Source organism: Phasianus colchicus, chromosome 2 (assembly GCF_987193195.1).
Source record: "Phasianus colchicus chromosome 2, bPhaCol1.hap1.1, whole genome shotgun sequence".
NCBI lineage: Eukaryota > Metazoa > Chordata > Aves > Galliformes > Phasianidae > Phasianus > Phasianus colchicus.
The window spans coordinates 85,115,374-85,139,604 of NC_143437.1; the positions used below are offsets into that span (position 1 = coordinate 85,115,374).

The 24,231-nt window shown below is 36.6% G+C and overlaps 1 protein-coding gene across 1 annotated transcript in view; it reads left to right on the forward strand.

Annotated features, from left to right (window-relative positions):
* LOC116240522 (EGF-like photoreceptor maintenance factor) overlaps positions 1–24,231 on the forward strand; it is a 257,237-nt gene that overhangs the window by 52,409 nt on the left and 180,597 nt on the right. Inside the window, exon 3 of the mRNA XM_090136211.1 lies at positions 7,978–8,207. Within this exon, the coding sequence (XP_089992337.1) occupies positions 7,978–8,207 (230 nt within the window). The remainder of the gene's footprint in view (positions 1–7,977; positions 8,208–24,231) is intronic.

A 24,231-nucleotide genomic window follows, 5' to 3' on the forward strand; every position in this document is an offset into this window, starting at 1 on the left:
AGAGCTCTGCATATATGAAAAATCTTCACTGTAGGTAAAAAGCAAAGATTTGGCTACTGCATCCCTGAAATGAATTATGACATAGGAAATCTCTTGCTTATCCATGATCTAAATGTGATTCTCCTTTATTTTGGAGTCTAAATTATGAATGGCATCACCAAGATGGCAGAATGTCTGTTGCCCTTGAAGCTAGATATAAGTTTGATAAACAGTAGTGATTCTATTCTGGAACAGTGGATTCTCACAGCAGCTTTGTTTCAGAGATGCAGTTTGCCTGGTAAAAGTTAGCCATTGGGCACTGAAACAGAATGGTTATATTCTAATATTGAAGAGCCTTCAGAAGGACAGATATATTGACATGTTAAAAAAAAAAGACATTTTCTAATCTGCTGGGAGGAGCCTGGAATGGAGAATGGAAGTATTTTTCCAATTCAGAAACAATAATTTCAAGAAAAAAATAAATAGCAAAAGTCAACAGGATGTTATATTACTTGGGCATTTTAAGTGCAGTTTTTTAAAACAGTATATAGAAGATGGAACTGGGAAAAGGTTTTCTGTGACAGTTAACTAAATGTATAATGGAAAGTTGAAGTTCAGACAGATTTAAGATTTGCTTAAACATCAGAAAGTGAGATTTGCACATTCATCCCCTCACTGCTCTGTAGTTTTGCTCTCCCTTTCTTTTAATGGTAATATTTGGATGACAGAAAATCAAGAAGGTTAAAAAAGGAGAATGAGGAAGTCTAAAAAACAGGAGGAAAAAAAAAAAAACAAAGTAAAGATTAATGTGAACAATTGACAGGTTCAATGCTCAATTCTGCATGCAGGCCTTGACACTATTCCCGGTAAAAAAAAAGTACTGCATTTGGTACAGAAATTCAATTCTAGCAAACATAATATTTGTCACATACTAAATGTAAAACATTTTTTTTTTTCAAATATTATCTAAGGAAGCCTCATCTAGGGAAGATTCACTTCAATACCTTGTTTACAGAAGTTTTTGGCATTACAGTTTTAACAACAAAAAATGTCTTGCTACAAACTGTCACGTTAACTTACATATTTATCTGCTGCAAAGCTTAGGGAATCTACATGCCTTAAAGCAAACAAGAGTTGCTTGCATCTCAAGAGTTCAATTTTTTTTATTATTATTTGTAAACAAAGCTTTCATAAACTTCACTACGTCTGTTAATTATATTTTCACATTCTTCACTAAGTTGTATATCAAAAAATATGATTTGCATTGATAAGAGTTTGCACCATTAAATGAGATGCTGTGTATGCAAAAGCAGTTGCAAATGATGCTATACCAGCTGAGAATTTTTAAATGAAAAGCTGTAAGTACAACATCGCTTGGTTCTGCTGCCAAATATTATGCCTGGTAGGAGGAAGAAGCTGGGCTCGTAGCCTGAAACAGACCTCGAGAATTGAATTTTTCAAAGAGCTATAACTGATTATAACTTATCTCTTCATACTTTATTAGGAAAACAGACACTTAATTCTTCCAAATCAAACAAAAGCTGGAAATAGTGAGGAAATATGATTCAGATAGAAACTGCCGAACAAAAGCAATCCCTCTCTGGTAATCTCTTGAATTGTTTTCTCACCTTAATGTGTCAGCCAATTTAAGTGATTTCTCTAGTAAGCTAAGCATGCCAATCTGGTGTTCTGCAGATTCATGGAAATCAGGAAACTGTTATTTAAAATATTATTTTTGACATGGTTGTGAACAGTGAAATAAACAGTCTGTAAAAAGCTTTGTTCATCCTGCCAAATTACATGCAAGGTATTAATTTTTTATTCCTGTTTAAGCTGACATTTCTCTGAAGTGCAGTTCCTTTCAGTTTCACAGGGTTTTGAAATTATATTCTACCATGCATGCTAATGTTTCTAAAAATCTTTTTTTGGCTCCAAAATCTAAAACATTTGTTTACAATAATATTCTGTCACAGCCCAGCGAAACTGGCATGTACATACATCTCCAAAAAGAAAATTACAAATAAGAGCAGTTGCTTCCCTGCACAAATTACTTTATTGACAAGCTAAAAATACAAACTTCCTTATCTTGCTCATATCAGATAAGGCTAAATCCATTACTTCAGTAATCAAATGTTAAGTGCATAAATACCAGAAGATATAGGCAATGCAGATGTTATCATATCACTGGGACTCCCATGCCATTGCATGTCTCATCAACGTGTTTCACAGAAAAATGTCAGAGTGCTTCTGCAGACATGGCTTCCATCAGCTTGATAATTAATTACTTTGGGGACAAGTCTACTCTCTTTGCAGATTTCAGTTCGAAGCTCATTTTATGGCTACTAAAATCATTTCTTGTATTTCAGTTCGTGTCCATTGCCGCATCTCCTTTTCCTGGTCACCACTAAGAAGACTTTGGCTCTGTTGTCTCCCTGACCCTTCCATACAAGGCTCTCATGTACCCATACATGTTTTTTTGCAGCAGGTTTTTCTTCTGGAATACTGAATTTGCTGAACAGATGTGCATCTGTCTGGACTTAAAGACATAGAATCCATGATTTGATGTCAGATACCTTTTTCATGTTATTTCATATTGAATAGATAATTAGTAATCAACATATGTGATATCAGCCAGTGTAGCATGCTTCACATGAAATAATGAACACTTACACAGCTTTCCAGTAATTATAGGTTTTTGAAGCTGTAAGGTCTCCCTCAAGACTCCTCCAGATTAAACAACTCTAGTTCCCTCAGCCTCTTCTCTTAAGGCTTATTCTCCAGACCCCTCACCAGCTTCATTGCCCTTCTCTGGACGTGCTCCAGGGCCTTGATGTCTTTCTTGTAGTTCTTCAGGTGCATCCTCACCAGGACTGAGTACAGTGGGATGATCACCTCCCTGCTTCTGCTGGCAACACTATTTCTGATATAAGCCAGGATAGTCTTGGCCTACTTGGCCACCTGGGCACAGTGCTGACTCATGTTTAGCTGAGTGTCAACCAACCAGGACCATTTCTTCCACACGGTCTTCTAGCCACTCTGTCCCAAGCCTGCAGCGATGCAAGGGGTGGTTGTGTCCAAAGTGAAGGACCCGGCACTTGGTCTTGTTGAACTTCATCCCTTTGGCCTCAGCCCATTCAGACTGTCCAGATCCCTCTGTAGGGCCTTCCTATCCTGAGACAGATTGATACTTCCTCCCGACTTGGTGTCATCTGCAAACTCATTGAGAGTGCACACAATCCCCTTTTCCAGGTCATCAGTAAAGATATTGAACAGGATAGGTGCCAATAAGGACCCCTGAGGAACACCACTTGTGACCATTCACCAGCTGGATTTAACTCCATTCACCGCCAATCTTTGGCCTGGCCATCCAGTCTGTTCTTTACCCAGCAAAGTCTGAATCTGTCCAGGCCACAGGCTGCCAGCTTCTGCAGAAGAATAGTCTAGGAGAGCGTTTCTTGGAAGTGTGTCATGATTGGTGATGTAACAGGGAGCAAATGAAAATAAGTAACAGACAGCTTAATGAAAATATAATGGATATTTTTTTTCAAGTTAAAATTGTGCAAAAGATTGAGATCCTAGAGTGAAGAGTCTGACAAAAATGAGAAATTTGCATACTGTATTATCCCAGCATAAAGATCGTTGGATTTATTCAGGCCTTTAAAAATTACAAGTGCTCATGATTTTGTAATTTTTAGACTGTTTCTTCAGAGACATAAGCACAATTATCACACTTCATGATTTACAAGAAATTACAATTTTTTCTTAAATAGCTCACTGCCATAGTGTTCATATAACATGTATCCATATAACAAAATACATTAGGACTTTATTTCTTTGCTTTGATTGTTTATTCAGGAATACAGAGATATTAATTTTAATAAATAACAATATTACTTGTGCTATTCTTCATCTGTTTTGCATATTCACCTATTTTTTTGGTCTGCATGTATGAATAATATTTTCCTGAAATGGTCAGTGTACATCTGAACATCTCCACTTGGGGGGAAGAAAAGCTAAGAACTTCAGTTAATTTTGGTTACCTTTTTCAGTCACAGAATTCCTAACTCTGAGTTTCAGCCCCTTTCTGAAAAGGGAATGAGAGCATAAGGATGTAAGAAAAACAGCTGGTCAGACTATGTGTGCTTGTGATTTAACAGCAGAAAAATAAGCATGATCCTGAAGTGCTATATTCCTGCCATTCAGCTGATCATACATCTCCCTTGGTGGTGAGGAATGTGAGAAGAAAAAAACCAAACAACTTTGAAATGCACTAATATCTATATTTAGATATTCAGACAAACATTTCAAACTTACATGTACTCAGCAATGAAACACAAGGTTACAGACCAAAACTCAGCTGTTTGAGCTCATCTGAAGTTTATAAGCAATGTGTTGATGCTTGCAGGGAGTTACAAGCTCTTCATGTGCAGCACTGACCTGAGAGGCAGCGCCATGCTGGGAAATCAAAAAGGAAAACCAGAAAATTGTAACCTTGTGTAGTACTGTGAATCAAGTTTTGCTGATTTATTTTTGTTACACATTGTCAAAACCTCTAACATCTCAATTACTAAATTACTTTAAACAATTCCTGATTGTTTATTCAACTAAACATTTTAGTTAAACAGTTGAGTCAAGGTCGTTGCTTATTCATAGCAGTTGGAATGGGTTGTGAGTGCAGCTGCAGATCTTTGTCCCATTGATGAGCACGGGCAAACTCTGCTCTGCTTTTGCAGTAAACAAACAAGCTGCAGGGTGCCTGGCAGCAGGGCTGGCAAAGAGGCAGTCAGACACCATCTAAAAGTAAAACATCCAGAACAGTACTGCAAGGACTGATGCTCTGAGAAAAACTGATGTATGAATCAGGGAGAAATCAACCTGCCAAGAAGCTTTTCTTAATTTCTTCTCTGTGGATTAGATGGACAACCGGAAAATGAAGCTTGGATGCATTATTTGTACTTATAAAATTTTGTTTGAAATGCTCCTTTGGCTCTACTTTAGAGAGAAATTGTAGCTTCCATAGTTGGAAATTATTGTTTTCAATGCAAGAAAGTGTGGCTTGCTAATATGCCTCTCATTCAGTGCTTTACCCCTGATGGTAGCTATGACCTGATCCGGAGAATTAAATTTTGCAGTGATCACCTATAGGTTTGTATGTCATTAGAGAGGTAGTCTTTCTCATAACTAATAGGAAGCATTTAGTTTATGTGTGTGTTCTTACCCAAATATTATTTAGTTTTTATTGTATTGTGTTTTTTTTTTTTCCAAACTGAAATAGAAAAGTCAACCACAAATCCTAATAACAGCTTCCAATTATTTTTTTTTTTTTTCCTGTAGATGTCTGATTTTTTATGTGATCCACTGTTAGATCGGAGTTTCTCAAACGTAAAATAATGTTTTGGGAGAAAGTGATTTAGTCGTTTTTTTAATTCATTGTTGTCATCTCAGCAGGTGAATAGCGTTTTTATTTTGCTGTGATAGCCTTGTAAAAGGTAACAGGCACATTAATGTGCTCTCCATAGACTAACCTGCATATAATTGATGTTAGATTTTCCCTTAAGAGAAGAGAGTGGGTATCAACCCAGATAGTTATTTGTTATAATTCTACCTTAGAAGTGGAAATATTGTAATTCTATCAATCTAAATAATAACAAACAGGAAGTCTGTTATTTTTTCATAGGTTTCTGAGTCTCTTATCACTAAGTCTTCAGCCTCCAAAATCTTTTAAGAATTTACTTTCAATCTTGTTATCTGCTATCTTTTTGGATGCTTTTCTCTCATATAAAGTGGGTGACTTTGACTTCCTTGAAACCTTGGTAATTTCGCTTCTAACAACCATAGCATGTATTTTTGATATGTTTTTGATTATGTCACTCTTCATTCAAGCTATTTCTGAACACACTTTTTTTCAGCTATTTTCAGTGAGGAATTATCACCAAGCTTCCAACATACCTATTTCTCCGATTTTATTTGTATTATTGAAGTCCCAGTATGCTTCTGAGTGCTATGCTAACTCCACCATCTGTAAATCCCACTAACTTTATAAACTTCTAGAACCCTTCACACAGCTCTTGGATGAGTGATGGGTTGGAGCAAGGAAAAAGTTTTAATAAAAAGCATTTCTGGTTCTGATGAATCTTTCTATCAAGTAAATGGAACCGAATAAACTTAGATGCCATTTTACATCCTTCTGAAACAAGGCTAGTAAAAACATAAGACAGAGGCAGTCATCAAGAATGTGTGGTAAGTTTAATGGGAAAATCATCTTAGAAACGATTCAGTCTTTTGTTTGTTTGTTTGTTTTTGGATAAAGAACAACCAAATTCATTTCAGATGACTTTTGTCATGAAGTCATTTTTCATTTCACCAGTGTATATTCTTTATGATTTATATATAATTTTATTTATCATTTATATCATCTCATGTCATTATTGTGTGGCATTATATTAGTTTTTGTAGGCAGGAAGTTAATGAAGCAGTCAGACTTGATAAACGGAGATTTGTACCTGGCACTCTTACTTCTCTGTAAGCCCTATTTTAACACACGTGAGAGGGAATAGCATAATAAGCCATTGTCTTAATTATGTTTTGGAGCCATCATCCCTTTCAGGTACTTCAAGACATGTCCCAACTTGTACAATATGATGAAGCAGATGTGCAAGAATGGGTGAAAAGGAGAGAGTAAGGTGTGCAGGAAGGGCCAAGCTATATGTATATATTTTTTATTTTTAATATTTATTTTTGTCAAACAGTTATGCCACCATTTTCACACGCACCCACAAAACAAAACAAAAAAAAGCAAGGATTTTTTCTGTTGATGTATCATACGCTCCCAGAAATGCTGAATTTCACTGACTAATTTCTTTGGGTTTTTTGTTTGTTTTTTTTTGTTTTTTTGTTTTTTTTTGTCAAAATGTGACTACCATTTCAGCTCAGCTTAGTCTGCCTTTCTCTAATACAAGTATTTGTGCAACATTAAGAGAAATGTTCAGGAGGCTAAAGTTACCAATGAAGTAAGTGGAGTTAGTTATCTTATTAGCTTTTTTTTTGCAAAACTTGAAAATTATAAGTTTCTTTTCTGGAAATAGTGGACCGTCCCAAACTTCATAAAGTAAAACAATAATTGCCAATCTCTTATGTAAAATTTTGTGATTTATTTTTTAACTGTGCAGGCATATTAAGTAGCATATATTAAATAGCCATGAACATTTTTGTGGCTTTTGATTCTTTTTGCTTTGCCCTCACAATAATAATTTTCTATGTCATATTTAAAATATTCTGGTTAGTTAAACCTTAAATTTAAATGGTTATTGTGAGCTACAGTTTTGGCTCTAGGACAGAAACAAAAAGCAATAATAAACAAAGGACAAACAAGTGGCATTGCTAATTCATTTCTAGCAAACTTGAAATAGGAAGTAATTAAATAGGAAGAAACTGATTAAAAGTCTGGTAGTTAATGTGAGAGCTCAGAAGCTGAAAGGAGAAAGATAATGTCATGAGAGAATTGGTGGGGGAAAATGAAAAATATTGTTTTTTTTGTTTTTTTTCTCCCTCTCTTTTCCTCTCTTATGTGTAGCCATTTATAGCTAAACATAAAAGATGCTGTATTGTTGCATTGAAGCCCTTTTCTTCTTTACATATATATGCTTAATCAACTTGCATGGAAGTCATGTTTCCTAGAATGGTAACTTCAAGCTGTAAATTGCTACTCCACTGCTGACATGCACCAAAAAGGAATTATGACAGCTTGTACAAACTGTGCTACATGTATGGAGATTATTTCTTGGTCATTCACATGGAAAAATACTGTTATTATCGTTTTTGCTACATTTCAAGATGAGGACTTGATTTCAGAATTACTCATGTAATGTACTCATATTTTCTTAAATATAGTCTGAATTTCTAAAGAAAAGAGAAAAATATTTTAAAATCAAGCTAATATGTAGTGATAAAATCAGGACTGCTATGTTTTGTTTTGATATTTTGTCCTTACTCTTTCAGAACTCCAGTACCTACACATCTGCCTACACCATTCCCTACAGTTTCTTCTGATGTGCTCACCCTGCCTGAGCCGGTCACACCCTCTCTGAGTTCCCCTGAGTTGCCATCTGTATGCCAGGAGGGATTGTGTCACAATGGAGGCACTTGTCATCCAATCTCCCTGCCTACTGGGGCCACCTCATTTGAGTGTGACTGCCAATTACACTTCACTGGACGGTTCTGCGAGAAAGGTAGCTGTGGCTCATTCCTTCTACATTATTTGTGAAATGCATGTCTTACATTCCTCTGAAACAAGAAAAGGGGAAGGAGTAATAGGAATCATGTTGCTCTGCTTTCCATCTCAATTGTTGTTGATAACTCAGAAGTAGACTCGTTCAGGTATTTAGGATAATTCTATCTTGCAGTGTAAGGCAAGTGATAGCAGATCTGGGCACGTTAATAGGAGTAAGACTTCAGATAATGGAAATAAAGGTGTTATTTGTGCAAAACCTTACAGGCAGCTTTAATGCGTGGCATACAACCTAATATTTCTCAAAGAGAAAAAGTTGATTTATGAATATAGGGAAAATATTTCTTCAAAAGATACATTTTTAGTTTCTACAGTTTTAGTTTTTTGGTTTTTTGGTTTTTTTTTTTGCCTCTATAGATGATCCTTCAATGAAAAACACTCTATAGGTCATTTATGCTTCTATTGCATTTCTACTGTTTATAATGCACAGATTACTCAAATGAACACAATTAGAATTTCATTATAATGAATTCTTTGAACTATTTTTGTTTCCTTGGGAAAAAAAAAAAGAAAGAAAGAAAGAAAAAACCCCTAACTACTAGGTTTTCTGTTTTGAAATCCTAATTATTTGGCATTACCACTTTTCAGAAAGATGTGGGGTTTTTTTGATAGATTTTGTAATGGCTACAGAAGCTGTTTTAGCATTTAAGTTGCAGTCAGTTATTAACGTTGGTAGATAATTCTCATAGTATTGCACATCATCGCTGTTGCACAGAAAAAGAAAGAAAAAAAAACCTCGATTGTGATTATGCAACTGTAACATCCTCGTAATGAACTTCCCAGGGTACAAAATGCCGACAGCTAGAGTTAAAAATGCCCTTTACAGATTGCTAGTGTATCTGAGCTAATATCACCTTGTATTACAGTGTGAAAGTAGGTCATTACTCTCACTATATGAGAAAACAATCAATGGCAGTCAGCTCAAAAAAATAATTGCAGTTTGTTGCTATAGATATCAGAGAATATTACATTTTTCAGCCTTTCCCAAGTCTATAATGCATTAAATCATATACATTCAGCTTTATCGGTGTAAAAATTGAAATCTGTTCACATCTTCTACATAGTTTGCATTTGCTTTCAGTGGCTGTACAAACAGCACCAAAGAACCATGGAACAGGAAAAGTAGATTTCTTTCAAGGATAACTGATTTATTTTCCGTCAGTGTGTGTTTCACTGAAGCATTTTCAATATTTCCATAAAGCATTTTGTCTATGTACATACATTTATTGTACTAAAATTACTCCTCTGTTCCAAAGAACACAGTAGACATCCTCTGTATCAGCTAGAAGTTGTTGTATTCTTGATGGGAGAATTTTGATTTTCCAGAGAGTTATGCTAAGGATAGGCAATGTTAAATTTAAACAGGAGTTTGGTAGACGTCCTGTGACTAGCCCATACCAGGATATGTGTACAACCACTGCACTGGGTGATTCCTTTTCTGGATTCCACTTGTGTTTGACTGGAGCATATTGTAATCTAGTTCTACTTTACAGATGATCTGTCAGTCCCAAGGAATCTTCTGATCTTTGGTGTTTTCAGTGGAAAAAGATGTAATCTAGGTCTGAATAATGCCATTATTCAAAGAGCACTTACCTCATGGAGCCACAGACTTTGGTCAAACTATCTTCTTGACCACTGACTGAAACAACTATTTTTATGTTGCTCATACAAAAATATGTCATCCTAAGTCATTTCCACCTTTGAAACTTAACCAGGACAGGCCTGCTGAGTTCCTACAATGGGGTGAACTGACTTTCTTTCAACTACGTTTTTGGAGAATTTACCTATTTATCTTGTCCATATAAAGGATGTAGTTATCTTCTCTGGTTCCCTTTTCTGTAACTTTATTTCAAAAATCAAGTGTGGAAATATAACTGAATTATAACCATTTCATGAGCAAATATAAAGCAGGGAAATACTACAGTAAGACAGTGTTGTAACTAGAGCTATGATGATTAGGACTGAAACATCCAACTTTGGACACAATGGTAACTGTTCTGTTTGGTAAGACTTGAATAGGAATTAAAAAAAAAAAAAAAAAAAAGAAAGAAAAAGAAACAGGTAGCTCCATTAGAGAATCATCCTTTTAATGGCTGAGTATCTCATTTCCATGAGATTTCTCTTTTTTCTAAACTTGTAAGGGAAGCCATTTGCTTTGCAGAACCTTGCAGGCATGCTTGATGAAGAGATTTTTGACAGTGATCCATTTTTCTGCATAGGATGTGTTGTAATAGTTCTAGCACTGAACGAACATTTCTTTTTTTCCCATTGTATGGAGGAGACAAATTAAGGAGTTCCTCTTTTCACAGATCTCTGCTTTTACAATGCACAACCTCACCTTCAATAGCTCTCTGCTTCATGCTTAGCACTGCTGGGTCACCAGGGCTGTGGTGTGTGACAGGCTTAGTGGCAGCTCCCTGGGCAGCTGCAACCCATGTGCTTCCACGCTGTATGCTTATATAGATCAGGATCAGATTTGATGTATTTTATACTTAGCAGCTGAAAAGTAACTGTAGAGTAAAGTGATTTTATTTAGTCCTAAGATTTCTACAAGACTGATTATTTAGTGTAATGAAATGAGAAACTGCCCAGCTGAACTATCATTGTAATATTTTGACATTTAGGGACCAGTTCTGCAGAAAGTATGGTAAGAACTCATAATTACAGAACATGAATGTATCCAGTGATCATTTTGTAATTATTTATTGTAGATCGGGAAGAAACAGTAATCACAGAGTAAAGATACGCTGAGACTACAGGGAGAAAATAAACAGTCTTGTATACAATCCAATCAAGGAAGTTGTATTTTCACTCCATAAGAATAAATATACCTAACTTTTAATCATACTGTGATCGATACACGTATGTTTCATACACTGTTCCACATAGGACTCTATCTTATATCTACCACTGACTAAATTCAGGAGGAAAATATTTTCTCAGCTGACATAGTTAACAAGACCCACTGCAGAGTCATGTTCACAAGACCTTTTATAGTTATTTTGTCGTCATTAGAATATGTGCGTTTGTTTATTTTATATCTGTATTAAGATGCACCACTTCTTGGTAGAAAATGTGTATTTCTGATAGCATACAAGACCATCTTCTATAGTGAAAGCAACTGAATGTCATTATCTCAGTTATGTGGTTCAGTTTGATAGAGTTATGTTATATGAAATAGTTCCTTCTCTGATTAGGTTGCTCCTTAACCAATAAACTACAGCAGACTGTTCTGCTCTCATGAGAAATATGTTGAGGTCAGATGCATCATGGATATACTAGAGACCACCAGGTTTCTTGTAGGGTTTTTACTCTAAAGAATCTGATACCTCTGAAATCTGTGATATGCTTAAATGATGGTTTTTAAAATCTATCTATAAAAAAAAAAAAAAAGTGAATAATTTATATGAATCAGTGTATTTCCTAAAGTGAAATTGAAGATATTAATCCCATATAAGTATAAACCTATAAAACCTATGAACAGCCTATAAACAGTAAGGGAGTCAACTCACTGAAAGGGTAGATAATAGCAGGACAAGGGGAAATGGTTTTAAAATTGAAGGAGGGAAGATTTAGATTGGATATCAAGGGGAAGTTCTTTACTGTGACTGTGGTGAGGTGCTGGAACAGGCTGCCCAGAGAGGTTGTGGATGCCCTGTCCCTGGAGGTGTTCAAGGCCAGGCTGGATGAGGCCCTGGGCAGCCTGGTGTAGTATTAAATGTGGAGATTGGTGGCCCTGCATGTGGCAGGGGGGTTGGAGATTCATGATCCTTGAGGTCCTTTCCAACCCTGGCCATTCTGTGATTCTGTGATATGATTCAATGGTAATGCTGAGGCCTCGATTCTTTTTTTTTTTTTTTTAGTTCAACTTTCCAAAGTTTTCTGCAAATTAAAAGGTGCTACAAGCTTTATCTTAAAAATTCTAACTTTCAATTTAGTGTAGAATATTTGCTGCCACTTTAAATTAATCTTTAAACAGTGTGTACGAGGTCATGCAGCCGAAAGGAAGGACTGTGCAAATAGGAAGTACAGAGAAGGTTAACTGAAAATGTCATGATTAAATAGTGTACTTTTTCTTTCTGAGTAAATAAGCTTTGATTTTAATATTGTGTGTTCATTCTTTCCTCCATTAAACAATTCCTTATTAGCTAAGTTCTTTTATCTGTTTCATTGTGATTTCCTTACACACAAGTGGAAAAGAGCAGAATGTTTCTTTTCTAGCATGAAGGCAGATGGTTGTTTATTATGGTAAAGTTCACAGTGATCGGTTTAGAATATTCTTGCCTGTGCAAAGAAAGTATGTGTCTGACTGTTAATTATAAGATTAACATTTTTAATGTCTCTAAATATTTTAGTATTCTGTAAAACTTTTATAAATTGTTCAATCAATGAATATTTAAATGCCATGTGTTGAAAACAGGAAATCATCTGTTAAATTTGATATTTTGCCTGTGTATATGCTGTACATTACTTAAAGGTCAGTTCTTTTGACAAAGCTGCAAAAGGAGTGAAGTGGGAGGCTTTTATAGGCATTTATCTTTTACCTGTCCCACCTAGAGATCTTCACAGAATCACAGAATGACCAGGCTTGAAAGGGACTTCAAGGATCATGAATCTCCAACCCCCCTGCCAAAACAGGGCCACCAACCTCCACATTCAATACTAGACCAGGCTGCCCAGGGCCCCATCAAGTCTGGCCTTGAACACCTCTAGGGACGCGGCATCCTCTCTGGGCAGCCTGTTCACGCACCTCACCACTCTCATAGTAAAGACTTTAAAGAATATTGCTATATTTGTTCTCTGATACACACTTCTGAATGCTTGATTTATTGAATAATATGGTAATATCACCTTAAACATTGAAGATTTATTTTAATAGCAGCTTTTCCATAATTTTCTCATAACTAACATTTCTGACTTCTGTTGCTGACTAATATTGTTCACTTCAGAATATTTTTTCTTGTCTTTACTTGTTTTTGAAAATAAATGTAGCTTGTCCATGAGGTAATTATTTCAGTCATATTGTAAAACAGTGAATGTCATGACTCTGCTATGTCATTGGTCTATTTATGTCCTCAGTAATGTCTTATACTGTGTTTAACAAGCCCATAATGACTTGCAGCATCAAAAAGAAGGAAGAGAAAGTGAAAATCGTGTGCAGAAGTGTGTGAGGAGGGGCAGCTTCTTTCCTTAGGCTTATTTAATTTAATAAAATTAAAACAGAAATATTAGTTTAACTAGTTGATCGTGGAATCAAAGGATTCTCATGGACAGACCGACTCTCAGATGTTCACACAGGAAACAAAGTTTAACAGAAACACATCTGTCTTTCCATGTGTTGGCCTTTTGACTTTCTTCTTCCTTTTTCAACTGTTGATCTTGCTTACTTAGCTTTTCTCAAGATAAGTCTGGCTCACCAGGTTTTTAATATTATCCACTTGTTGGACATCCACCAGCTTCAGCTCTACCTTGCTAATCAGTTTCCTTTTGAGAACAAAGACTCAGAGAGCTGTGGTTTTCAGTAGTTCACTTTAACAAGTAAATATGATGTGGCTGGGGCTATAAGAAATGGATACATTTAATTCCTAAACTACTGAAATGGTGAAGGAAAATAATATAAAAAATATGACACTATAAATGGTAGAAGAGAAAAATTAAACAAGGCTTGTGAAGGGCTTGGAGAATATGCCTGATGAGAAGCCACTAAAGGAATTGGGGCTGTTTAGTCTGAGGAAGAGGAGCCTGAGGGGAGATCTTAATGCACTCTTCAAATACCTGAAAGGTGATTGCAGTGAAAGAAGGGCTGGTTTCTTCTCACTGGATGAGGGGAAATGGCCTCAATTTGCACCAGGGAAGGCTCAGGTTGAATATTAGGAAAAGGTTCTTTACAGAAAGGGTTGTTAAACCCTGGAATAGGCTCCCTAGGAGATGGTTGAGTCACCATCCCTGAATGTGTTTAAAAACCATTTGTATGTGGTGCTCAGGGACATGATTTAGTGGAGGATTGTTAGAGTTAGGGTAGTATGGTTAGGTTGTGGTTGGATTTGATGATCTTGAGGGTCTTTGCAAGCTGAGAAATTCTGTGATTTTATGATTCTGGATGTCACTTCTGAGGATTATGACCACATGTATCTTTTATCTCTAAATGCCAGGAGAATTGGTACATGTTTATCATAAAAAATATACATACAGCTCACCAAATTCCAGTATTCTTTTAACACAGATGTTTTCACAGCTATTTCTAAGGAAAACAAGTTATGTAATCTTTTCCTTTTTGTGCAGTAGTAGATATGAAGAAAATACTACATTTAACATGACAGAAAGTGTTTAAAAATATTGCAGTCCAAGAAAAAAAAAAAAAATCACCTGTACTTCCAATATTTAATTATTTTGTTCTTCAGCTATTCATTTTCATTTTTAGGAAGGCTTCTAGATTTGGTTTTGTAAGTTATATGATTTGGGAGAATTTGTATCAATATATTTCTTTTGTAACTGCAGATTTTTTTTATTGTTTGAAACAATATTTTATTTTCTGATCATCATCTTAACCTTTAAATAAATACTTTTTATCTTTTAAAAATATGTTATCATATATCTTACAATATGATGTTATGCAAAGGCTTTTAGAAACCAGTCTATTCATGGATGAATATAGAGACAACCACAGAAGTCTGAGATCAGTGTTTCTGCTATGTAACCACTGGTATGCAAACTAATCACTCAGACTGCAACTTCTTGGCACATTCAGTCTTGTATTTGTGTTTTGTAGAAGCAATTTTCAAAGCAAATAACTCCAGTTGTTGAAAAGAGAGGGCCCTTGGTTCTTGAGGGCAAGTGATCATTTTAGTCCAGCATTGATTTTCCAAACTAGTGGACCGGCAGATTATATAGTGTATTTGTAGTCCTACATATTAACTTGGAGATTCTCACTGAATATGGTTAATACTCGCAGTGTGGTCTTGTCTTTCAATTACACACCTACTTCTTCCAGGAAATAGCTCTTTTCTGAGAATCATATGTGACTGACTTGGCTTTCAGTCCTAGTGTTTGCCCATTATAAAAGAAGTTTTTGTGTATAATGTAGATATAAGAAAGAGACTTTTTTTTAGTGTTACTAGAAACTGATCTATTTCATTTTGCAGTTGTGTGTGTGGAAGTAGAAAGAAAAATCACTGATGAGAAACTATCTTTCCTTATTAGCATGGGTAGAAGGAATGAGCCTGCCCCAGGTTCAATGCTGAGCAAATGGCTCTTCTCCTGGGACTTCAGCAAAAGACAGAGAAAGAAAAAAAATGTTTTGTCAGACTGTAGTTTCAGTGGACTGCATTCTCTTTGTCCTGAATTTAAAAATGTGCATGTTTCAGGTAGTTCTGTTAGGTAGGCACACAAAGAGAATTGAGGAAAAGAAGCAAATTAGACATTAGCTATCTATAATGCTGTCCAGTGCCAGGTATGTTACCCAACATCATGTTTGGGACTCTTTCTACCTCTGTGAAAATTAGCAAGGTCTAACATAGCCTTAACTTGATTTCATATAATGTGACCAGGAGAGTTACCACTGACACAAGGCATAGCCACGTATGTATTTATATGAACAGATGTGCACACAACTTCAATTAAAGGAGCTATTTTACATGATAGTAAAAAAAAGAATAAATATTTGACTTACTGATATGAGACGGCAGGTTTTGTGAGCTCTTTCATTATTTTTTCAAAGCAGCAGAAAAAATAACAATAATGTGGCACTTTGTTATTACATATTGAAGTACTATGTATTTGTGCTTGGTCTCTTAACTGCTTTTTAAACTGGGAAGTCTCCAAATGATTATGTAGATTTGAGAAACCTGGATAAAGATAGGTACTTTTGTCATTGATCTAAAAGTGTCTTTTAAATGAAGAGTAAGAATGATGTGTTAGTATAGGCAGAATATGCGAGTCACAGTAAAAAATATTTCTGATAAAAAGCAAAATTCTGAAGGGTATGCTGTAATTATCATTTATGTATGGGGAGCTGTTAATAATTGAAGATAGGCTTTCACTTTTTTTTTTTTTTTTTTTTGTCATGGTTTTATATTAACTCGTGACTGCAGTCAAAGGTTGTGTCTGTCAGTATTTTTACTTGTGTGTTTTCAAAAGATTCATTCTTTATTCTCCACTAAACATTACTGTAATTATTTAGGCTCTGTATCCTCACCACATCTTATTTCTGTACTTTCTTTCTTCTGAAATAACTTAACCATCAGAAAAAATGTAACCATGTAGGATGTATTTTTCCTTCCTGAAGTTCTGACAAAGCTTTTTCTCGTTACCTTTTGTGTTCTTCCTATGACCTTTGAAGTTTTGAAAAATCCCACTAACATGGTCATGCACAGAGTTCATATGGATTTGAAAATATGTAAAGAGGGGAACACATCCAGTCTCATACTAGCAGGAAAATCACCTGGACTTGGTTGGTGAACTTCATAGAATCATAGAATGGCCAGGGTTGGAAGGGACCTCAAATATCATCAAGCTCCAAACCCCCTGCCGCATATCTAATACTAGACCAGGCTGCCCAGGGACCCATGCAGCCTGGCCTTGAACATCTCTAGGGATGGAGCTTCCACGGCCTCTCTGGGCAGCCTGTTCCAGCACCTCACCACTCTCATTGTAAAGAACTTCTCCCTGATATCCAACCTAAATCTTCCCTCCTTCAATTTAAAACCATTTCCTCTTGTCCTGCTGTTATCTACCCTTTCAAAGAGTTGATTCCCCTCCTGTTTGTAGGCTCTTTCTAGGTACTGAAAGGCTGCAATGACATCTCCTCTCAGCCTTCTTTTCTCCAGGCTGAACAAGACCAGCTCCCTCAGCCTGTGATTATAGGGGAAGTGCTCCAGCCCTCTGATCATCTCTGTGGCTTTTCTCTGGACCCTCTCCAACAGCTCTCTCTCTTTCTCATATTGGGGGCCCCAGCCTTGGACACGGTACTCCAGATGGGGTCTCACAAGGGCAGAGTAGAGAGGGACGATCACCTCCCTGCCCTGCTGGCCACCCCTCTTTTGATGGAAATTCCTTCTAAGTTCATGAAATTTTGGAGAATATCCCCAATCCAGTGTCGTTTTATCAGTTATGACATGTCAGCTTTATATTTGCTATGGATTAATTTACTTAAGTATTTTTGGAAGTGGAGAAGAACAAGACTTTGAGGGAAAAGCAGCTGGGTTCCTAAGTGGTAAAGCAGTTTTGAGCTAATCATTCATCTGCCCTTCTGAACTGCTGGTAGAATTTTACTACCACAGAAATAAATGTTGGTGGAACTGAGCTTCAAGGTAATTTAATATTGCATTTTCATATAACTTAGAAATCATGTCCCAGATCCATTGGAGTGTCTCAGCTTTACATCTATTTAACTTTAAGAAAATGAGAAATAGTTGTGATTCTTGTGCTTCATGTTGAAGACTCTGGCATTCTGCTACTTCAGATCCCAAACTGGAATCCATCCTATTCCTAATTGGATCAATGATGTGGCTTCTCACTTAAAAACAACTTACATCTCGAACACTTCCAGAACACTTTGTGAAACTGTAAAGGATTATGGCAATTTTTTGTGATTATTGATTTAAGACCAGATTAAAAGCTTGATTTAACAATAGTTTCAGATACACCTTAGTTATATCTAAAAGGAAGATATGGTAAGGGGGAAGCTTTTTGAGACAAGGTAAACATTGAGAAAAAAGTCAACCACTTATAACAATTGTTGTCCAAGATGCTTTAAAATGATTAACTATTGTAACTTTCTCCCAGTTCAAGATCTTCAGAACACTTATAGGATCTATTGCTATAGGGTATACTGCAGATTATTAATTGCTTTGAAAAAGCAAGTGTAAAAACAGTTAAAAATAATGATAGAAATATTCTGGAGAGACATCAGTTTGCTAATATGTTCTCCATTCTTCCTTGACAACTCTTTACATCCAATCACGAGCGATTTAAAATAATTGCTTTTAAGTGTTATATACAAATTCCTTATTTTATCATGTGGATATTATTTAAAATGAGACAGATACCACATTTAGCTATAAAGGTTTGCACGGATAAGTACTTTTAGAAGTACTTTTAGAAGAAGTTATCCTTTTATTTTTGGGAAAAACAGTGGATAAAAGCAGTAGACAACTCTCTCTATCCTCATGTAAATCAGACCTTTGCAATTTTGGCATTTCTAGCATTCAGCATTAAAACTGCTGTTTAATATGGATAAAAGCTTTCTTGTAGTAGTAATATTGAGTAGAACTGAAACAATTTGATAACAAACAACATTTCAGACAATAACAGATAGCAGAAAATGAAGTAATGAAGAGTTTAGAATTTGTGGGGAAAAAGCTTTCTTTATTTTCCACTTGAAAACGTTGGTAAAAAAATTATTTCTAAAGCCTGTAACCTATTCAGCTACTAATCTCCCAGCTCGTTCATGTCATTTTTCATTCAAAGATAACTACTGTTGCGCAGGTGACAAATGCGTGTTTTTTTCCTTCCTTTTCCATTTATGGCATTTGTTGGAAACACCTTCTTTCAGTAATGCCTGCATTCTTACCATTTGTTCTGTTTGTGCTAATTTGCTGATAATCAAGTCATTTGGAGAAATGTTTTGTGCTTCCTCAGGCAGTATAGCAATGTAACTGCAGTCTTATTTTCTGAGCCTGTCTCATTTGCATTCTTCCACAGGAAACACCGTGTACTAAAGCAGGTGAGGTGTTTTAAATAATGTCTTTGAGCTTTATTACATAGCCTGTAAGAATGAGACATAGAAGATTGTGTTCAATTTAATAGCATAGAATAAATAGTAGTTAGTTAGGGTTTTTTGCCAATGAAATCACCTGCCTTACTGAGTTAGGATAACTGTAGATTGTACTACCTTGACAGTTTGATTTCAAGAATGCTGCAGTTAACATCAGAAGGGCTGTTTCATTCCTGGATACAAAGGTGTGCAACTGCTGGTCCCAGACCATTCTTATGAGTTTCAGTCAGCTGAGAGTGATGCTACCATCACTAGGACCCTCCCCTCAGCACTCTTCTCAGAAGCATGTCAGTTGGCAGACCCTTTTGTGCCACCTCCCAAAATGAGTGTTTATTCCTGGAATTCCTTGAGTTGTAGGCAACCCACAAGAGTAATTGAGCCCATTTCCTGGCTCCACACCAGACTACACAAAATTCAAACTCTATGTCTGAGAGTGTTATCCAGGCACTCCCTTAAACTCTGGCAGCTCGGGTTATAAAATCTTAAGAGACAGAATTGCAGGGATTGAAAGGGACCTCTAGAAACTGAGTCCAACCACCCTGCTAAGGCAAGTTCCCTACAGTAAGTACCCAGTGCCCTGGGCAGCCTGTTGCATGCCCAGCCGCCGTCTGGTGAAGAACCTTTCATTATCCCCAGCCTGACCCTCCCCTGACACAGCTCCATGCCATTCCCTTGGGCCCTACCACTGTTACCAGAGAGCAGAGCTCAGCACTGCACCTCCAATCCCTGTGGACTGACTGGACTTGATGCACCTCAGGGTACAATTGGCCCTTTTGCCTGCCAGGGCATACTGCTGACTCCCTATCCAACTTGCTGTTGACCAGAACCCTAGATCCCTTTCCACAGGGCTGCTCTCCATGTGTAGATCAGTTCTGTGCAGAACATGTGGGAAGTTTTAAAGTCTGTGAGTATGCATGTTTGAGTGGAATTAGGGAAAAAAACTGAATGCGCCGTCAGCAGTGCAAAAGGTTGAGGTATTACCTGAATAGAAAAGCAACTTTCTGTTAAAGTCTTGCCAGGAAACTACATAAACAAAAATAATTTTCCTAAATGTCTTACATTTGTCCATACCAAGAATTTTCTTCTTTAAGCAAATAAAGACAACTCTCCTATTAGCTGCTGTCAATCATAATACATTGTAATTGGGTAATTGTCAGCAGATTTTTTAGGATAGCTATTGAAGTTCCAAGAGCTTAAGTATTTTGAAATTTGTGGGATGATCACAAAGAATTCCTGCTGCAGCTCCTGATATCCGTTAAGTCTTGGCCAGATAATCACAATCATGAAACAGTTATTTGAATTATAGTGTTTGCCTTCTGAAAATACCAGCTGCTGAATTCAATTTCCAATGGACAACTGACTTGCAAAAACATTTTCCAACACATGGCATTATTCTTAATAACATCCTTTGGAAATAATCATAGCTCTGTAGTTACTTGGTCTTTTTTTATTCATATCAACAATCTGTTTCAGCAAAACTGGTGAAATTCAGCAAATTAAAGAGTATAAGTCAACCCCACATTTATATTAGGAAGAATGTATGACATGGCAAAGTACAGCATTGTAAGTTTTCTGCCTGAGTTTACGAGTAGAAGCCTGGTCTCTGTTGGATTCCTGTCTCTTCACATCCATTTTCTCATATAACAAGGGATATACTAGTGATTTTTTTGTAACACGGTACAAAAAAAAAAAAAAAAACCTTATCATTGTAAGCATTTCTGAGTTTTAAATTACTGAATTGTTATTCTAACATTTCAACCAAAAAAAAAAAAAAATGTCATCTACCTCTATTGTATGGATAACATGATAGCATCCTTTTTTCTAAAATGGAGACAAGGATTTTACAGATGGACCAATGGTTGGATAGTTTCAGAGTTGTGGATAATGGCTTGATGTTCATCAGGTGGAGACTAGTGGTGACCTTCAGGCCTGTATTGAGTCCAGGATCATTTAAGATCTTTGGTGGTGGTGTGGACAGTGTAAATGAGTGCACCCTCAGTAAGTCTGCTAATGACAGCAAGCTGTGTTGTGCAGTCAACATTCAGAAGGGAAAAGGTGCCACCCTCAGGGACATTGACAGGCCTCAGAAGTGAGCCTATGCTAATCTCATGAAGTTCAGCAAGGCCAATTGCAAGGTGTTGCACCTGGGTCAGGGCAATCTCAAGCATAGATACAGGCTGAACAGAGAGTGGATTGAGAACAGCCCTGTATGGGAACTGTTAGGGCATGGCCTGAACCAGATTAAGCACCTGGTAAAGAGGTGTGGTCTACCCTGGGAGCACAGGTGGAAGCAATTCACTTGTATGACTCAAGGTCCACCTATTGCTAACATCATTTAAATGCTGGCAGCCAAGAGAAAAGGATGTCTACTTGGGAAGTGCTTTATTTGGGAGAGTTTTCTAGTGAGCGCTTATCTTTGGAACTATCTTTGGAACATGGGTAAGCTTTTCTTTTTTACTGGCTTGTGATGATACATTTTCCAAAAACTGGCTATTCCAACTATATTATTCTAATACAAGCCCTGAGGAGGACTTGAGGGTTTTTGTTAGTGAAAACTCATGTGATCTAGCAAGATGCACTTATAGCCCCGAAAGCCAACTCTATCCTAGGCTGAATCAAAAAAAAACGTGCGAGTAGGATTAAGGAAGTGGTCATCACCCTCTTGTAGAGAGGCCATGTTGGAACAGGTCCAGAGGAGAACCACAAAGAAGATCAGAGGGATGGAGCACCTCTGCTATAAAGACAGGCTGAGGGAGCTTGGGCTTCTTTAGCTTGGAGAAATCCTCACTGTGGCCTTTCAGTACCTCATGGGGGCCTGCATGAAAGCTGGGGAGGGACTCTGTGTCAATAGAGTATAGTGGTATAAAAAGGAGTAATGGTTTTAAACTGTAAGAGGGTTATTTTAGATTAGATGTTCTGAATAAATTCTGTACTCAGAGGATGGTGAGACACTGGCACAGGTTGCTAGTGGATGCCTGGAGGCATTCAAGGACAGATTGGACTGGGGGCTTTGGGCAGTCTAATCTAGTGGAAGGTGTCTTCTTCCATGGCAGGAGGTGGGAACTAGCTGATCTCTGAGGTCGAAGCAAAACCATTTTATTATTCTGTGGTTCTATACATTGCACATGCACACCTCATTGAAAGTCTTGTTAAGAACATAGTGAAATCAATATGTAGCCCCTGTATGTCTCTTTTCCCAGAGATTGTTATGTTGGAGTTTTATATGGATTCCTATGATGCTGATTTTGTACTCCATACAAAAGCATTTTAAATTACTCATAAAAACATGAAGGCATAGAAAAGCTTTAGGAAGCAAAGGGTTTTGATTAGTTTTAAAAACTTGGTGAGAGAGCATGTTTCACTCATTGATCCTTGACATCCAGCAGATTAGATAGTTCTATTCATTTGAACATGAATCAGGACATAACTAAGACAGGAAAAGATAAAATTCAGCTATGGATGATCAGATTATCTTTTTAAATTTTTTTTTATACTTCTGGAGGCCAGAGTAAGAGTAGAAAGAAGTATGTCAGAAAGCATGTTCAGACTTATAGCCTGAACACTCCCATGATGCCATTGTTTTCAGGTTTGAAATGTATCCAGTGATGATGAAGATTCAACTTATTTAAAAGGAACAATAACAAGAAACTTTGCTGGAACAGAAAATAATGGAGCAAAATACGTGACACAATGGAGGGTTATTTCATAGGTACATGAACAAGGTGATGAAGTCCTTCGATGTACCAAGGAGTTGATAGTATGTAAGAAGCAGATGGTTTATATGGTGAAGAAACTACTTCTCTGTCATGTAATAGCATGCAGGAGTTTGTTGAAAATGTGTGCTAGGGCAGGGAGTATGCAAGTAAAACTCATAACTATCTGAGGAAGATAACTAATATTTCATACACAAAATTTGCCACAAACTCTTTCTGCTTGTAGTGTCATAATCTTATTCCAGTGCAGAGGAAGCCTGCTGATTAGATTTTTGTTGTTGTTGTTAAAATGCACTCTCAGCCAGGACCTTACTGACCTTAGCATTTGTCTTTATTTTGTTACCTCTGAAAAATACACTGTATGTTTTCTGCGTTTCCGGAACATAGAAGTTCTTCATTCTTTCTTAAGGTTGTGTTAATGGTACACTGAAATCCTGTTGAGTGGTTAGTTTCAGAAGCAGTAGATTAATACTATGCTATAACAGTTCTACACCTTATTTTTCACATAATCCAGCAGAATTATGTAGGACTGTGTGGTATGCTCCTTGGTGAATTAGACCAAGATTGTTTCTTCTTTTTTTTTTTTTTTAAACATTGTTACAGAGTGTTCAATGTTGCAACTGTATTTTATGGCTTTGTTCCCCTAAATAATAGCTGATTTTATGCTATTGTGTGTGTGTATATATAATGTAGAAAGCCATACAGAAACGCTGTATTTCAACTTTGTGGGAGGTTGAACTCTTTTTGTTGCTGTTGTCTTTGTTCTTGTTTTTCTGTAGCTGTTGTTTTTGATAACTTGTCAACTCATCCAGCGCAGGGTCAATAGCATAGAAAAAGACAACTGCATCTGTTTTTTAATGAGGTGCAGAAGAAAGATAGAGACACTATATTTGATGATTTCTTTTGTATGCAGAGCAGTCTCCCAAAAGCAATGGCAACCTTATGTAGATTTTTCCATCTTTGCTCAGATGGAAGGTGATGTCTTCTGCCTGATGCCTGCTAACTGTTATAAACTTGCATTTGTCTTTTTTGTAGTCCAGAAAAACATCACTGATTTCCAGTCCAAACAAGTTTAAATTTAACAGATACGAAGTATATGTTGCATATGGGCTCCAATATTGCTCCATGAAGCAGTCTTAGCCAACCAGCAGTTTTCCAGCTTACCTAAAACAGTGTTTGTTGTAACTAATCAACCCATTTTACATGAATCAGGAGGATGTATTCTGTGGTAAGGCATATGTAGTGGTTGTGATTAAAGGTGCTTTCAGTGGCCCTTACAATGTGAAGGGAATGTGAGGTCAGCATTGCTTCTGTGTACCACATCCATTGTAATAGAGAACAGGACATGCATGAAACAAGAAGTTAAGGTGAGGTTCTTTACTACTGGTTTATATCGTAAATTTTCAATGAAAAAATATTTCTACATAAAATACCCCAAATTTCCCATTGCTTCCATGTGCTGTTTACCCATACTCAGT